The sequence below is a fragment of the Microchirus variegatus genome, assembly GCF_963457635.1.
Source record: "Microchirus variegatus genome assembly, chromosome: 7".
Classification (NCBI taxonomy): Eukaryota; Metazoa; Chordata; class Actinopteri; order Pleuronectiformes; family Soleidae; genus Microchirus; species Microchirus variegatus.
This window is the reverse complement of record NC_139808.1, coordinates 3350400-3369626: the sequence shown is the minus strand read 5'-3', so window position 1 is coordinate 3369626 and position 19227 is coordinate 3350400. Positions and strand designations below refer to the sequence as shown.

General features: G+C 40.6%; 1 protein-coding gene across 1 annotated transcript; it reads left to right on the top strand.

Annotated features, from left to right (window-relative positions):
* Window positions 1-3493: 3493 nt before the first annotated feature.
* Window positions 3494-19227, top strand: znf362a (zinc finger protein 362a). Its single transcript, XM_083892455.1, has 9 exons — window positions 3494-3516; window positions 10947-11010; window positions 11637-11883; window positions 12946-13071; window positions 15135-15459; window positions 17128-17352; window positions 18542-18620; window positions 18771-18929; window positions 19037-19227. The coding sequence occupies exons 2-9, from the start codon at window positions 10948-10950 to the stop codon at window positions 19154-19156; spliced, it is 1344 nt and encodes a 447-aa protein (XP_083748581.1). The 5' UTR covers window positions 3494-3516; window position 10947; the 3' UTR covers window positions 19157-19227.

The window sequence follows — 19227 nt, the reverse complement described above, 5'->3', positions numbered from 1 at the left end:
CCTTTATAAGTAGAGCAGAGTGTAACCTGCGCTCTGACAGATTCTTTAATTAAATCAGATCATTATACATCTCAAGGACCAGTGATGACACTGGAAGAATGCAGAGTGCTCCCCCTTGTGGTCACTCTGGTGACCTTACAGCACTGAGAGTGTTTACAAGTGAGGTTTAAAGGCCTCAGTTCACTATGTTTTCAGCTGTGGCAGCAGCGCCATCTACTGCTGAGCAGAGCACAGGACACGTGAGGATTTTTACATCTCATATTTACTGATAGATGGATAGATAGATGGATAGATAGATAGATAGATAGATAGATAGATAGATAGATAGATAGATAGATAGATAGATAGATAGATAGATAGATAGATAGATAGATAGATAGATAGATAGATAGATAGATAGATAGATAGATAGATGCTAACTTTCATAGATAGATAGATAGATAGATAGATAGATAGATAGATAGATAGATAGATAGATAGATAGATAGATAGATAGATAGATAGATAGATAGATAGATGCTAACTTTCATAGATAGATAGATAGATAGATAGATAGATAGATAGATAGATAGATAGATAGATAGATGCTAACTTTCATAGATAGATGATAGATAGATGCTAACTTTCATAGATAAATAGATAGATAGATAGATAGATAGATAGATAGATAGATAGATAGATGCTAACTTTCATAGATAGATAGATGCTATCTTTCATAGATAGATAGATGCTAACTTTCATAGATAGATAGATAGATAGATAGATAGATAGATAGATAGATGCTAACTTTCAGAGATAGATGGAAAGATAGATGCTAACTTTCACAGATAGATAGATAGATAGATAGATAGATAGATGCTAACTTTCATAGATAGATGGACAGATAGATGCCAACTTCCATAGATAGATAGATAGATAGATAGATAGATAGATAGATGCTAACTTTCATAGATAGATAGATAGATAGATAGATAGATAGATAGATAGATAGATAGATAGATAGATAGATAGATAGATGCTAACTTTCATAGATAGATGATAGATAGATGCTAACTTTCATAGATAAATAGATAGATAGATAGATAGATAGATAGATAGATAGATAGATAGATAGATAGATAGATAGATAGATGCTAACTTTCATAGATAGATAGATGCTATCTTTCATAGATAGATAGATGCTAACTTTCATAGATAGATAGATAGATAGATAGATAGATAGATAGATAGATAGATAGATAGATAGATAGATAGATAGATAGATAGATGCTAACTTTCAGAGATAGATGGAAAGATAGATGCTAACTTTCACAGATAGATAGATAGATAGATAGATAGATAGATGCTAACTTTCATAGATAGATGGACAGATAGATGCTAACTTCCATAGATAGATAGATAGATAGATAGATAGATAGATAGATAGATAGATAGATAGATAGATAGATAGATGCTAACTTTCATAGACAGATGCTAACTTCCATTGATAGATAGATAGATAGATAGATAGATAGATAGATAGATAGATAGATAGATAGATAGATAGATAGATAGATAGATAGATAGATAGATAGATGCTAACTTTCATAGATAGATATATAGGTAGATGCTAACTTTCATAGATAGATAGATAGATAGATAGATAGATAGATAGATAGATAGATAGATAGATAGATAGATAGATAGATAGATAGATAGATAGATAGATGCTAACTTTCATAGATATTTTTTTATCTCAATTTAAACATTTAGTTTGTTTGATCTATATAATGTCAGACAGTGTTAAAATGGTTTTGTCTTGAAACCTAAACAAAATTACTGACAAAATGTCTTTAAATGATCTTAATTAGCATATGTGGCTTCTGACCTCCCCCTACACGTCTATTAAATTAAATATGGATCCTATATGGGATGTTTCTGACCGCCATAAGTGCAGACGGACCTTTTTTTTAGTAATCGCAATAATCACAATTATTTTGGTCAGGATAATTGTGGCAGGAATATTTTTTTTTACTATATTCTCTTTTAAGAGATTACAGTATTATATCACAGCCATCTTTGAGCAGACTGACGAGGGAAGTGTCATCTAAAAAAAAAATGTAATACGTGATAGTGAACTTGACCTCTGCATTCAACCCACGTGTGTCAAACTCAGGCTCGCCACGTCATGTTATGTGTCCCACGGTCTTAAACATCTGTGTTAAAATAGATCCACGCTGCTTTTAAGGCATGTGCGTTGACCATAAACTACTATTTCCCACAAATGCACGAATACAAAAATACAGAAAGTTATTTATGTTGGCAATATGTTACAGAGTAGTTACCTTTACTTTACGTTATATTTGGTTACATTTAGTTACATTTATTCTGTATGACGGTTACATCTGACCCTTTGAGGGTAACCGTTATACTGATGTGGCCCTCAGAGAAAATGAGTTTGACAACCCCTGGTTTAACCCATTCCTTGTTACAAGGAACACACACACACACATGATTGGGTGCTTTGGGATTGAGGGATTTGAACCCTTGACCTTTCCCCGACTACGAGCCCAATTCCTTTCCTCTTGTCCTTTTTTTTTGGGAGGAAGTAGAAAAATAAAGAAGTGTCTTTAAATGGTTCAGAGGGCAAAAAAAAAAAAAAAAGAGCAGGTGTTGAGCAGCACTACAGCCTAAAGCGTCCGTGTGTTCACTTCCCTGCAAACAGTCACAGTCTCTCCTCTCAGTCCTGTTCGTTTCCGCTTTGCAGCACACACACACACACACACACACACACACACACACACACACACACACACAGGAAAAGCCACGAAAAATGGGGTTTTAAGGAGAGAGCGAGAGTGAGAGAAAGAGAGAGAGAGAGAAAAAAAATCGTTCTTCTTCATCATCTCGGTGGTGGTGTTGTTGTTGTTGCCGAACAATTCCTCGCCTGCAGCACCCAGAAGTGAACAGCAGGCGACCCGGAAGGCTTGAAGTCCGACAGGGAGCAGAGGCAGAAAGAGGAGACTGTAATCCTGAATAAAACATCCCTGCTGCCGCCGCCGCTGCTGCTGCTCGTCTCTCCCCCCCGTCTCCCTCTCTCTCTCCGGCTCAGGTACGTGTTTTCCTCCACACGCCTCTTCTTTATCCCCCCCCACACACACACACACATCTGTCTGTCTGTCTGTCTGTCTGTCTGTCGCTCGCTCCCTCGGCTTCGCGTCGCGTGTTTTTTTAAGTCGTGCAAAAGTTGCGATAAAAAAAAAAACCTCACCCGTGTGTGGCGCAGAGGATGAAGACAGATCTGCGCGTTTTTTGTTGTGTGTGTGTGTGTGTGTCCATTACGCGTCCGTGTTGTGTTGTGAACGCGGCGGCGGCTGCACAGCGATCAGCAAAGGCATGGTGGTGATTGTTGTAGGAAGTGTCAGGGCTTCTTTTTTTTTTCTCTCTCTTTTTTTTTTTTTCTTCCTCCTCTCTCTCTCTCCCTCTCTCCGCTCTCTCTCCTCCTCTAAGCCGGGCTATTCAAACCTGCAAATCAAAGTAAACAATCATCCGCGCGCTTTAATGCAAACATGTCACATCGACGCGGGCGCGTGAACGACTCCCCGCGCCTCTGTTTCTCTGTGTGTGTGTGTGTGAGACTTATCTGCTTCTAATATTCGGATCTGCAGAATATGGCGTCCCACTGCTTATAAAAATAAGACTGGGCTGCCATTTTTGTTTCCCTTTTGTCTGATTTTTTTTTTTTTTTTTTTTTTCTTCTTAAATAATAAACTGTCTGAGAATGTGGGGAGAGGCAGCCGCTGCTGCACGCGCACACGAGATCCAGCTCACGTCCAGCTGCTGGGAAACATCTGCCGCTTTGAGAAAGAACGAGGCACCGATTCACGGAGGGAAAGTTAATAATGGCAACTTTTGTTTTAAAGATGGAGGCCTGTTTCCAAAATGACACTATTTTAACACCATGATGCCATTTTAATGCTGATATTGTGAAACAGCGCGGATGGGAATCGGTAACTGTATCGGGCGAAAATCACTGGCTCTGATATTGGACTGATAATAATGTAAAATCCAAAAATCTTATACATATATATATATATATCGCATGTTTCACTCTGCACCGACTGTGAAAATGTCAGCAAAAGCATTTTAGCTAAGAAAAAAAAAAAAAAAAAAGCACAAATGTGTTGCTAACGGCGTCTAAAATACCGATATCGAACTGATATCGGTATCGGACACAAACAAGTGGTACAGTACAAACATGCATTATTAATTATTATTGATGAATTAACATAGGTAGCACCGAATTATCGTATATAATATGTATATATATATATATAATCGTATATATATATCGCATGTTTCGGTACGCACCGACTGTGAAAATGTGAATAACAATCAGCAAAAGCATTTTAGCTAAAAAAAACAAAAAAAAACACAAATGTGTTGCTAACGGCGTCTAAAATACCGATATCGAACTGATATCGGTATCGGACACAAACAAGTGGTACAGTGCAAACATGCATTATTAATTATTATTGAGGAATTAATATTGGTAGCACCGAATTATCGTATATAATATATATATATATCACATGTTTCGCTACGCATGTTTTCAATTATATGTGAAAATGTGAATAACAATCAGCAAAAGCATTTTAGCTAAAAAAAAAAAAAGCACAAATGTGTTGCTAACGGCGTCTAAAATACCGATATCGAACTGATATCGGTAATATTGGTAGCACCGAATTATCGTATATAACATATATATATAATCATATATATATATCGCATGTTTCGGTACGCACCGACTGTGAAAATGTGAATAACAATCAGCAAAAGCATTTAAGCTAAAAAAAAAAAGCACAAATGTGTTGCTAACGGCGTCTAAAATCTGACACAAACAAGTGGTACAGTGCAAACATGCATTATTAATTATTATTGATGAATTAACATAGGTAGCACCGAATTATCGTATATAATATATATAATTGTATATATATGTATCGCATGTTTCGCATTGCACCGACTGTGAATATGTGAATAACAATCAGCAAAAGCATTTTAGCTGAGTCATGTTTTGGCAGTTTTTTTTTTGGGAGAACAATATGTCGGAGAATTAGATCTTTGAAATGACTCGGCACAAATGTGTTGCTAACGGCGTCTAAAATACCGATATTGAACTGATATCGGTATCTGACACAAACAAGTGGTAGAGTGCAAACATGCATTAATAATTATTATTGATGAATCAACAGCGTGTTGCACAGGATTAAATTAGTCATTGTGTGTTGTTCATTTTTATTCATGTATCATATGTTATTTTATTTCTTTAAAAATGGAGCCTGATTAGCACAGTCATGTTTAACACACAGCGACAGCTGCATTAACTGTAGACACAAAGGTTAGGGTTAGGGTTTATGCTAATGTCGTGTTCCCACTAGCTCGCACGTCAGCACGGCGCGGCTATTTTTGCTTTTTCCATTAGCGATGTAGCACCTTAGCATTAGTACACGGTACTGAGGCGATGACGTGCGCGACGTCGCCGGACCGCCCACGTCACTGATTGGCCAGAGTGCCGTCACAGGAATCGAGCCGAACGATGCCGAACTGTAGATCGGTTGAAAGGACGTAACAATCCTGGAAAACGTGGGGGTTAATCTCTAATATTTAGCAACGGAAACAGGAGGAGTCTGGTGCATTTAGCCGCTGTATGTGCTCCGGTTATGCAGGAAGTACTGAACTAATCTTTTTCATGAACTGATTCTAATGATTCAGTTACTATATTGTAATGGAAAATCAACCAAAACCGTGTAGAGGCGAGGCGAGGCGAGGCGGTACTGTATAGTGGAAAATACACCAAAAACAGACATAAAACCCATATAAATGTAAAGGGCCAGTATTATAAACTACCACAGTCTTGTCACCCGGTGGTTAAACGTGAGCTGCCGCAAACCACAAATCAGGTCTTTCTTTAGGTCGTGGATGATGTTACGTCTTCTCTGTTTGGTTATAATCCCGAATGAATCCACTGTTCTATCAAGTTATCTACTCCCTGGTTTTAAATGTGAAGTGAATTGTGGTCAAATTTAAAAGCTTTAAGTGACAGATTATTAAGTTGTTTCCAGATAGGATGTCTCTTTACGGTCCGTCAGTGCAGCTCCTGTACAATCTGTGAAATTCACTTTTTGGATTATTGATTAATGACTCATTATGCATTCCTTCAGGTTAAAAAACAGTTTCTCACATCATGATCATTTAGTTTAACCAGTAATTTACATATGAATGACCTCTACTTGGATGAATTGAGCAGCGTGTGCTGTAATCGGCTTATAAACGATGACAGTTGACTTAATATAAACAGATAAGCAGATGATAAACGGCGAACGTGGAAGTGTCTCTTTTTTTTTTTTTTTTTTCTCAGCCCGGCTGTAAATGATTACGATGCAAACATTTAGCACACGCGTGCATCAGATTAGACGATGATGAAATGAGTTGCTACACACACACACACACACAATCATAAAACTATACAACATGAACGATTGGTAGATAAAGGTTTGAATTGAAAATACTGACTCACTGTGTGTGTGACCTGTGGCAGACGTTCAAAATGTGAATATTTGTATTGTATTGTCTCTTTGCTCCGTGTAACAAAGACATCATTCAAACTGAATCCGTTTTGGTTTGGCATCTTTTCCAGGTGATCAATTTACGATTTTCTGACATTTTGTTGGACCGAGCGGTTATGAGAATAATCGCTAGTTGACTTTCATAATAATGTTCTTTGCAATGGAAAAGGTAGAGTGGGTGTGGCTTCTAGTGACGGAAAAAAGAACGACCTCTGTGTTTTTTAGTGCTGATTTTATGAAATATTTAAGCTTATTTGAAAAAATTAAAAACAGACGTGACGTGATTTACTCTATAGCCTCACTAAGTCATACATGTATCTATATATACGCTACTGTTCAAAAGTTTGAGGTCACCTATACAATTTTTTTTTAGTTTTCACTGAAAAGTCACACTTTTATTCATCAAAAGAGTTGCAGGATGAATAGAAAATACAGTCAAGACATTGACAAGATTAGAAATAATGATTTTGCCCTTTCGTCAAAGAACCAGCAAATCTGTTTTCAGCTGTGCTAACATCATTGCACAAGGGTTTTCAAATCATCCAATAGCCTTCTAACGCCATTAGCAAACACAATGTACCATTAGAACACTGGAAATGGGCCTCTATACACCTATGTACATATTCCATTAAAAACCAGACGTTTGCAGCTAGAATAGTCGTTTATCACTGTAACTGTCTGTGAGACAGATTTCATTGTTATAAACTAGAGTTCATTAAGTGTTAAAATGTATAAATAGGAGACCAAAAGGGCATTACATTTATGCATAACTGAATTAAAACATGTTGGTATAATACCTTTAATTTCACATAATTACATTGATGTGGGATCATTTTATTTTGAAGTGCATTATCACATGACTGGGGTCAGTTTGAGGTTGAACTGAGGGATTGTGGGTCAGAAGCGTGACCACTGTCATGGAGGCAAGAGGTTATGACTTCTGAAGTTTTCTGCACTGTGTTCAAGAGGCGCACACGGTAATTGTACTCGTATTAATTGTCATTTGTATTTAATTTTTTTGATTTGTTAAAATAAGCCTCAATGGACTCATATGGACTTTTATGTTTTGTATTTATAGTTTTCACGGTGTCCTATGATTTATTGGTGACGACGGACGAAGGAGAATAAAATAAACAGAAAAATCAAGACGGCTGTACGATAATCGTGGCCTTTTGTTGAACCGGTGTAGCTACAACCACATTAAAGGTGCCATATGTAAGAATGTGGCCAAAAAAACGGTTACTAACATAAGGAGGTCTTTTAGGTTTCGTTTTCTGACGTAACTGGCAACCCGTGGTTGCTCGGCAGCTGAGACTCTACTGATTGCAGTGATTGGTAGACGGCGGTAGGTGGCGCCACATGCCAAAAACATGATTTCAAAACATAAACATGATTTGCAGTTTGCAAAAGATTTTTTTCAACGCAAATATTTTGTCTGTACTGTTGTTGTTGGTGAGTTCAGTTTGTTATATGAACATTATTCCTGAGTCTCTGTGACATATTAGGAGGATTTTATGGCCAGTTGCTTTCGATTTATTACATAATGCACCTTTAACAACGTAACGAGTGTATTTCTGATTCATTTAATGTTATATTCATATTAAAAAAAAAGGACATTTCTTAGTGACCCCAAACTTTTGCACGCTAGTGTACGCGTGGAAACCTCGCCGTCTTTAAATGTTTTGTCAGTAAAGTGTGACATATCGGCGCGCGACACAGAGATGGTCCCAGCAGCAGTCAGGACTCCTGACCTCAGCTCTCCCAGGAGGCTGCAAAACCTACAGGAAGTGAAACTGATCCCCTCCCCCCTTCCACTGCCCCCCCCCCCCCCCCAGCTCCCCACTGGCATCATTAGAGAACTATTCTGTGGGGTTTACTGTACGCCTGTACCCCTGGACGTATCACTTTCTGTTTTCCTTGGCGTGGAGACGCGGAGTGTGTTATGCCTCCGCTAAGCCAAACAGACCTCGGAATGGTCGGAGTTTGCCAAAGCATGCAAGAAAGACTGCACACAGGGTCAAAGAGGGAAAAAGGGGAAAAGCGATGGAAAGAAAGGCCTTCAGATCCCAACGGTGAGCGAGCGAGCGAGCAGTTCAGCCTGAGAAATGTAATGGCCTCTCTCTCTCTCTGTGGGAATAGTCTTCTGAGTTTTTTTCCAACTTCAAGACTATGTCCATTTTGATATACATTCTCTGGGTGATTCATACGAGGTTAAATATTTTTATTATTATTATTAGAGCTGGTAACACATGGGGAAACCTTAAAACTATGCATCGTCATGTTCTTTGAATATTTTAAAACCGGTTAAGTTTAAAGGTCACATAGAGTGGTCCTGTTGCACATAAATGTTAGTTACTTACATATATTAACTTGTTTTTATGGTCAAAAACTTCCTAGTTGCTGTAAACGAGCCGATAGAAATCCTCTTTTCTGACGGTGTTTTTCTGCTGCGAGATTTCAGAGTGAACTTTTACCCCCAGAAGACAGAGTCTTGTGATTGGCCAGTACTATCCAGCACATCCCTTCTCAGAAGCGCAGCGCCCCCCTCTGGAACGGCGGATGCACTGCTCCTCATTATCAAAACATTGTTTTAACAGTGTTTAAAAATAGCTTCTTCACGACTCCCCGCCACAGTCCCTTTGACGACCTTTGACCCGGAGTCAGACCCAGAGTCAGAAGACACTGTTGCTCGTGAAACACCTCCACAACGGACGTTATTCTTCTTCTGCGGTTCAATGTACGTAACCGGATGTGCCCGGACTAGTGCCCGGAGCAGGACGATCGGTTGTTCAGGAGAACCGCTGCTTACGTAACTATTACGGGATTTTCAGTGATCTCGTTGAGCCCCGAGATTACAATAAAACACAACGTTCTCAGCAGTGGCTGAACTGTTTGTTTTCGAACCGTCAGGGCTTCATAAACAAGGTAATGACGCAGATACACACCAAAAAAACAGCGATAATAGGAACTTCCGGTCTAGTTCTGCTTTAAGTGAAAAAAACAGGCTTAAAAATCTCAAAACTATGCGTGGTCATGTGGCGGCAAACCTCCGGGTGACAAACACCGATTTAGTTTCTCACCGCGATGAAAGGCCTGAGGTTTCATTTTTGGTTGTACGTACAATAACAATAAACGCTATTCTTTTCTATGTATGATACATCCTGTAAATGTGAGTTCTTTAGTATTCCTAATTTTAGTTTTTGAGAACGTGACCATGTCATTCAGGTCATACTTTGACTCTGGAGCGAGACTGTAAAGTTTCTCCCGTTTGCCCATTAACCCTTTCTTGCTTTACTAGCACCCGACGAGACGGACAGAAGACCGATGTTTTAAATGGCACGTGTTGTGCAAAGTCAACTTTTTCCTTGCACTCGGGACTCTGGAGGCAAAGTGTGAACAAAGACGACTCGGTCGTGTTTTTGTGGTCCTCCTCAGTCTAAGTTCAAGAGATAAAACACGCGACGTTGACTTCCGCACTCATTGCTACGTCACAATGACGCATTACTGCAATTGTGGTCTCGCGGAGCTCCGCTTTGTAACCTAAAAAAACGCGAGAGTGCAGGCGAGGGCAATAGTATCCGGAAGAGCGGAAAGTCTGCAAAGTGTTCTATTCTTGTCTGCACAGTGCAGCGCAGAGTTCTACACAAACTTCCAGCCTCGGAGGATTTACGCGTCCAGTGGATACATTTCATATATGACGGCGATAACGATGGCTTTTCCAAACGCTAACTGCTGTTAGCTGCCGTTAGCCTCAGTGACGTAGCTGACGTAGTTTCCTGTGTCTCATTTGCATATTTAAAGAGACAGGCACTCAAAAGGGAGCGTTCTGAACAGGGCTGTTTTGTTCAGGGTGATTGAACTGCTGTGGTGCTTCATCCTTAAGGGATTTTGACCAAAGCATGTCACAGACGTGTTCATTAGGACACCAGGGAACTAGGTTCACTTGGAGAAATAGGGGATAATATGAGGCCTTTAAAGAGTCCTTTAAATAATCTGTCAGACTCTCACTTAAATGTCCTCCCCAAAAAAATGAATCCACTGTGTCAACTCCTCTCTGTTATCTCTGACGTGTTGTTTTGTCAAAGTATTGAGGACACAAGGTTTTCTTTTTTTCGCGGGACAAGAACTAATAAAGAAAACACTCTATCACAAGACCGGGTACCAGTAAGTTATCTCAAGTTATTGCATCAAACAGTCAGCTGCTGCTTTGACACTCTTTCTCAACCCCTGTTAGGATGAAGGAAGCCGGGAAAATTGAGTTTTCTCTCCTCTTTTTTTGTGTGCCACACAAGATTATAATCTAACTATCTAATAACCTTTTCTGTCTTTTTATTCCAGGATGGCTGAACCTCGCTTTAATAATCCCTACTTTTGGCCTCCACCTCCTGCGATGACTGGTCAGGTGAGTGAATCCAAGTATCCACACTCATTTTGTCTAAATACAAATAAATGTATTTTATATAAAAACAAAAAGTTCAATTGTAATATTAATCCCACTCGTGACAGAGTTCCCTCGGCCATGAAATAGTTCACAACCGTAACAACACAATGTGCCGTTTTTACACATTTGTACGGATAAATCAACATTTAAGATGCACATTTTTTACCTTTTGTTGCTCTTGTTAGATTTCCTTATTTATCAGAAGGTTCACAAGGTTATTGAAGACTTACTGTACATTCAGAATATATTGGATTTTATGGCCAGTGAGTCAGGTTTTGGTGATGATCTGGATCGCTGGTCACCTTTTTGGTGCATTTGAGTGAAAGTGAGCGGCCATGGCACAGGTTTTTTTAATCAAATATTCATCACATCTTAATACTTTTTTAAGCTACAGCTAAGAAAAAAAAACATCCATTAAACCGGGTTAAAGGGTCAGTAGCGGTGAAAGTTTGGGAACCACTGGTGTGGAATGTGTCATTTGTCGGGCCATTAGACGGGGGAACCATGGGGTCACGCTGTGACCTGACACTGACTGAACTGACCGTGGCTGTTCTCTTGTCACACAATGTTGTTTCCTGGCTGTCAAGCTGGATAACCTAGTCTTGATCAATAAAATCAAGGAGCAGCTGATGGCGGAGAAGATCCGGCCGCCGCATCTCTCCGCTGCCTCAGCCCCCTCCCAACAGCCCTTGCTGGCTCCTCCCGGTCTGGTGGAGAACGGCCAGCAGGGGATGACCAAAGCCCAGCAGGTGCAGATGCAGGTCCTGCACAGCCACGGCTCGTCTCAGCCCGACATCGCCCTGCACGCCCGGCCCACGTCCAGCTCGGTCGCAGGTAAACCCCCGTCTTTTTCCAGTCGTCGACGGAAACTATGAAACGATTGGGCGTCGACGTTTATCCATGCGGTGTAACATTTCGAGAGTGTGTTTGTAGAAGTGTATAATCGCAACCCTTTAAGGTACGCACCAAGAAAAAAAGCAAAGGAAAAATTATTTCTTTGCATTTTTTTTTTAATTTACTTATGATAACAATAACGACAATCAATATTATTATTTATTTTTTTATTAGACCCTACAGTATTACAGATGCAGGCCTCTACCAAACGGATGAGACGTCTGTTCATAATAAACCTGGTTTACAACATTCAGAACAAGTGACATTAAGTGTTAGTGAGTTCAGCCTTGATGCATTTTTCGATGAGATATAGTGACTTAAAGTGTGCTCGACCAAATGGTTGAGTAGTACCTTAAAGGGTTAAATCGTTTAATAATCATTTGACTGTTTAAGTATCTGAAAGGAGACATCAACTTTTTAATCATTTTAATCCTTATATTTGGGACTCTGGAGGCCCTATGTGTAGGCAAAATGTGAAAAACATGACTCATTCATGTTTTTGTGGTCCGCCCGAGCTAAAACACGCAATGTCGACTTCATTGCTACGTCACAATGAGACATTCTTGGAATTGTCGTTTCGCGGAGCTCCACTTTGTGTTCTATTCTTGGCTGCACAGTGCAGCACAGAGTTCTACACAAACTTCCAGCCTCAGAGGATTCACGTGTCCAATGGATACATTTTATATATGACGGCGATAATGATGGCTTTTCCAAATGCTAACTGCACTAGCATTAGCTGCACATAGTTTCCTGTGTCTCATTTGCATATTTAAAGAGACAGGCACTCAAAAGTGAGCGTTCTGAACCGGGCTGTTTTGTTCAGGGTGATTGAACTGCTGTGGTGCTTCATCCTTATGGTATTTTGACCAAAGCATGTCACAAACATGTTCATTAGGACACCGGGGAACTAGGTTCACTTGGTGAAATAGGGTATAATATGTCTCCTTTAATATCATATTCTTTCTTTCTTTAAAAAAAAACAAAAAAAAACACATTTCTCAGGTCGCATTTTTGGGGACGTAAACTTGAATCTCGACGATAAGGCCGCCGTAAAGGCCAGAGGATTATGGGAAGACTGGCATCTGCGGCAACTCATCGATCATCCTTCGCGGACAAACCACGTCTCAGGTAACCACGGAGATCTCTGCGAAGAGATCGTGGGAATAATAACACAACTCCTTATATGGACATCCTGTGGAAGTGTCTTATGTGTTGTTGTGTCAAAGTTATGATTAAATGTGTGTCACATGTTTAGTAGTGATGTAAAGCAGCAATGATAGTGCAGAAGTCACAAAATAGAGCGTTTTTCTTTTCTTTTTCTTCATAAAAACAAGCCAAGAGAACTTTGAAATGTGACGTATTTCACAAATTTCACAAATTCAATCTGAAAAGTGCGAAAAAAAAAAAGGATATAAGACACTCTATATTGCACATTCTTTTATATATTGCGCATTTTAACATATTCATGGAAAATGCTCCCGGGTTTTAAGGGTTAAAATACAAAATGAACATGTGCAGATAATAACCATATATATTTTGATACTGATTCCTGAAGTAAATTCCACTTACACACGTTTAAAGTCGTCTTCTTGCACTCAAACACAGAGCAGCTTCCTGCTTTCATATTTAAATTATACAACTTTATTTAAACAAAACACATCACACACACACACACACACACACACACACACAGCAGAATGAGCTTCCATCTCCATCTGCTCGTAGCTTCCTGAAAGCCTCGAGACGACCAATGGGGAGCACAGTTGTATCTCGGTCACACAGCATGCTGCGTCCTCATTGGCTCACGGACGCAGAGACGATTAACTCCTTAGGTGCTGAAATTTAATATGAAATAATAACAGTTTGGAAACAGATGAGGAACTTTGAAGTATACCACCAAAGAACTGAAGCTTCATACTCAGCCTTATTTTTTTATATCAGCTTTATATTCTTAGTTTCAGTGTAAACTAATAGCTCATATACATTTACAAGGGTTACAGATACATTTAAGTTTTTCTTAAATACAGTCATTTCTTTGATAAATCCTTGCTTTTACCGATTTTATGCCTCTGTGCTATTGACAAAGTTATAGATATATTTAGAAATGACTCAATCATCCCTAAGTTAGTTATTATAATTAAAATAAATATACTTATTTACACACTGTATTTCATTCCTTTCTCTACACCGACTGAATTTGAAGGCTTTCTGTGACTGTTCTATTTCCTATGCTTATTTAAAATACATGTACAGTATTATAGTAACTATTTATATCATTCTCAACCTCGTATTACATTCTAAAAGTTCTTGATTTTATGGTTTCTCGTGAAATCTTTGCTTAATCATTGTTTTAAATGCAAATTAATGCAATTTTGAAGTGAAGAAACACCACAAAATTTTAAAAAATTCAGTCGCGAGATCGGTCTGCGACGGTTTAAATAGGTCGTTGTCTTACACTACATGTAAATTAAAGGTACAATATGTAGTATTTATGGGTTTATATAACCCAAAATCCACTTTTTTATACATATTATGTGCTCCTGCATTGTCTAGTCGCTGTATAATAGTTTTTGTTTCATTTTCGTAGTGTTTCAAAAAGTCATGTTAAATAACATGACCGCGGACCGCGGTTGCATAGCCACTGTTAGCAGCGAGACGCCATGTTTCTACCGGAGCCTGTAAGGACAAACGCGAGAGAACAAATCAAGCGTCTCTTTACTTGTAGCTGAAGTCCCGCCTCCTCTCTCTCCGCTTCGTCTGCTACGGCCGCGGTAGCTCCGCCCTCTCCCTCGCCTCACGAACCTCATCTGCTGACACGGAGAAAGACGACGAGGACGACATTTGACCGGCTGAGGATACTGTAGCGCTCAGGGAAGGGAGGGGGTGAGCAGAGCAGCAGGTCTTTGTTGTAAATTTCAGCCTCTCCTCTAGATGGCACTATAAACTACTTATTTCCCCTTTAAATGATATTAAAGTTATTAAAGATAATTAAAGATAAGATAACATAAACTTCATATATCACTCAAAGGGGAAATTCCCTTATTACAGAAGCAAAAACATTCAAGGACGAAAGGTAAAAAAAAATAGAAAAAAAGGACTAAAGTCTATGTGAATTATGTACAGAAAAAAAAAAAAAACACAAAACGTACTTTATCCGATATTTATTTACTCTCGAGTACAACTTCCAACAGGTGTGGCGCTGGCATCCAGAACAGGCAACCTCAACCCCTCAGAGATCATCACCCCCAGCACGCCCACCTCCAGCTGCCACAGTCGTCTGGGCGGAGCTCCGACCCCTCACCTCATCTCAGGGTTAGCCGGCTGCCACGGCATGGAGCTGGGGAAAAACTGCGAGGGCCTGGTGGGCCTCCTCGGGCCGCCGCCGAAAGAGGAGCGAGGCCGCAAGAAGATCAAAGCGGAGAGCGGCTCGTCGCTGTTGGTGGTGCCGTACCCCATCCTCGCCTCAGGCAATGACCAGTCCTGTGTTATCGCTGCCAAAGAGGGAAAGACCTACAGGTGAATAAGACCACGTTTATGTCTATGGCTTAAGTTTTCACTATAACTAAAAGTGTCCCAGTATACTAGGTACATGACCGTTCAAAAGTTTGGGGTCACTTAGAAGTCATTTTTGAAGGAAAAGGCACTTTTTTTTAACATTAAATGAATCAGACAACAGCTCTACACATTGTTAATGTTGTAAACGACTATTCCAGCTGCAAACGTCTGTTTTAATGGAATATGTACATAGGTGTATAGAGGCCCATTTCCACCACTGTTCTAATGGTACATTGTGTTTGCTAATGGTGTTAGAAGACTATTGGATGATTAGAAAACCCTTGAAAACCCTTGTGCAATGATGTTAACACAGCTGAAAACAGTTTTGCTGGTTCTTTGACGAAATGGCAACATTATTATTTGGAATAAAAATCATTCGCATCACTCTTTTGATGAATAAAAGTGTGACTTTTAATGGAAAACACAAAAATAATTGTATAGGTGACCCCGAACTTTTGAACGGTAGAGTAAGTTTGTACTTATCAGTGTCAGTTGTATGTTCTAAAAGCTTGACCCTGAGTCAAAAATAAAGAAAAATGAACAAATACAAGTACAAAAACTTAAAGCGGAACTAGACCAGAAGTTCCTATTAACACTGTTTTTTTGGTGTGTATCTGCGTCATTACCTTGTTTATGAAGCCTGACGGTTTCGAAACAAACAGTTCAGCCATTGCTGAGAACGTTGTGTTTTATTGTAATCTCGGGGCTCAACGAGATCACTGAAAATCCCGTAATAGTTACGTAAGCAGCGGTTCTCCTGAACAACCGATCGTCCTGCTCCGGGCACTAGTCCGGGCACATCCGGTTGCGTACATTGAACCGCAGAAGAAGAATAACGTCCGTTGTGGAGGTGTTTCACGAGCAACAGTGTCTTCTGACTCTGGGTCTGACTCCGGTTTAAAGTCATAAAAGGGACTGAGGCGGGGAGTCGTGAAGAAGCTATTTTTAAACACTGTTAAAACAATGTTTTGATAATGAGGAGCAGTGCATCCACCGTTCCAGAGGGGGGCGCTGCGCTTCTGAGAACGGATGTGCTGGATAGTACTGGCCAATCACAAGACTCTGTCTTCTGAGGGTGAAAGTTCACTCTGAAATCTCACAGCAGAAAAACACTGTCAGAAAAGAGGATTTCTATCGGCTCGTTTACAGAAACTAGGAGGTTTTTGACCATAAAAACAAGTTAATGTATGTAAGTAGACCTCCATAACTAACATTTATGTGCAACAGGACCACTCTATGTGACCTTTAAGTTAAAAGAATAAAGGATGAGGTTTCTTAGAAATTTCCCTCTGTCTAGGAAGTCAGAGCGTCAACGATTCTCCCCGCTTTTACTCTATCTACTACTGTTTTCACGGTTTTGCCGCCTTATTTTTGCGCTAAATTTACCTTAGCTCCCACATCACGTGACATCAGATCAACTTTGTACCACCCGTGTGGAGGGAGAGGTCACTAAGTTTCAAGATAGGACTCTTTCTCCTCTCACTTTTCACACTTTTTGTTGTTTAAGAATAAAATATCATAGCTTTGACAGTTTTATCGATAGCACAAAACACAAGTTATGAATCATGTGATAACGACGGCGTTAACTCTTCTCTCCGTGTGTCTCTTGTGTTTTCTCGCTTTCTGCAGGTGTAAAATGTGTCCTCTGACGTTCTTCTCCAAGTCGGACATGCAGATGCACTCGAAAACACACACGGAGGCCAAGGCTCACAAGTGCCCTCACTGCACCAAGTCTTTTGCCAATGCGTCGTACCTGGCCCAGCACCTGCGCATCCACCTGGGCGTCAAACCTTATCGCTGCTCCTACTGTGAGAAATGTTTCCGCCAGCTCTCCCACCTGCAGCAGCACACGAGGTGCGAGGTTTGAGCGAATCACATCAGTGCGTTTCTGACACTGGTTTCAGTTTCATTAAACGGGACCTGTTATGCAAAATCGACTTTTTTTTGGTATCTAATGTCAGATGGATAAATTACTGGAATTGTGGTCTCTGCTTTGTCGCTTAAAAATGCGAGAGTGCAGGCGAGGGCAATAGTGTCCGTGAGAGCGGCAGTCGGCGAAGTGTTCTATTCTTGGCTGCACGGTGCAGCGCAGAGTTCTACACAAACTTCCAGCCTCAGAGGATTTACGTGTCCAGTGGATACATTTTATATATTTTCCAAACGCTAACTGCTGTTAGCTGCCGGAGCTGACGTAGTTTGCTGTGTCTAATTTGCATGAGTAGTGCCGGGTACGTTAACGGAGTCAACATTAACGCACATTAACGCATGGCGCGTTTCCATGACGACTGACCCAAAAAAAGAAGCGGGCGACGCGCCATGTTTACGATTTGTTAAAATTAGTCTCTTAAGTAACGCTAAACTTTAAAAACAGAGGCACAGATACGCTGGTTATTTGTAGCGCTGCTCTTTTGGTTTAATAAACAGACCGCTCCAGTTTCGACTGTAGGCGTGCTAACGGCGCTAAAGGGAGCTAACGCAGCCAACGGAGCTAACTGGTAAACCTGGACTCTGATGCCGCGGCACGTGAACATGATGTCAGGCGCGTCTTTTTCCAGTCAGTCGTCACGGAAATGTTCATTAGGACACCAGGGAACTAGGTTAACTTGGAGAAATCGGGTATAATATGAGTCCGTTAAAGGTGCCATATGTAAGAATGTGGCCAAAAACGGTTACTACATTCAAATTCAAAACACCGAGGTCTTTTAGGTTTCGTTTTCTGACGTAACTGGCAACCGGTGGTTGCTCGGCAGCTGAGACTCTACTGACTGCAATGATTGGTAGACGGCGGTAGGTGGCGCCACATGCCCAAAACATGATTTGCAGTCTGCAAAATATATTTTTTTAATGCAAATATTTTGTCTGTACTGTTGTTGTTGGTGAGTTCAGTTTGTTATATGAACATTATTCCTGAGTCTCTGTGACATATCAGGAGGATTTTATGGTCCAGTTGCTTTAGATTTATTACATAATGCACCTTTAAGTTTATTCTATTGCTGGTAGACGTTCAATCTGCAGCGGGATAATGTTTGTGTTTACATTTCAGAATCCACACAGGGGACCGGCCGTACAAATGCGCCCATCCAGGATGCGAAAAAGCTTTTACTCAGCTATCTAATCTGCAGGTAAAAACATGAACTGTCGTCTCCTCCAACCGTGTTTTTACCGCCGTCGTCGTCGTCGTCGTCCACAGATTGTGACGCGGTGTCTTTCATAACTTTCTTCTCTCTCTCTCTCTCTCTCTCTCTCTCTCGTCCTCGCTCTGACCCCCCAAGTCTCACCAGAGGCAGCACAACAAAGACAAACAATTCAAATGCTCCAACTGTTACCGTGCCTATTCAGACGCTGCCTCACTGCAAATCCACATGTCCGTCCACGCCATCAAAAACGCCAAGGCGTACTGTTGCAGCATGTGCGGCAGGGCATACACCTCAGTGAGTCGGACCAATCTGAGCTCTGGATAACACCGCAGCGGTGCAGTGTGGCCCCTAAAAATAATACGTTTCCCTCTCCTTTTTTCCTTCCCCCCCCCCCTCCCCAGGAAACGTACCTTATCAAGCACCTGGCGAAGCACGCGGTGGTGGAACACGTGATGTCGCACCACACGCCTCAGCACCGGACAGAGTCGCCGTCCCTCCCCATACGGATCTCGCTCATCTGATCTCGTGGCTCGTCTCCGGGGTCGGAGACGCGGCGTCTCGGCGTCTCGGCGTTCCTTCAGAAGGACTTAAA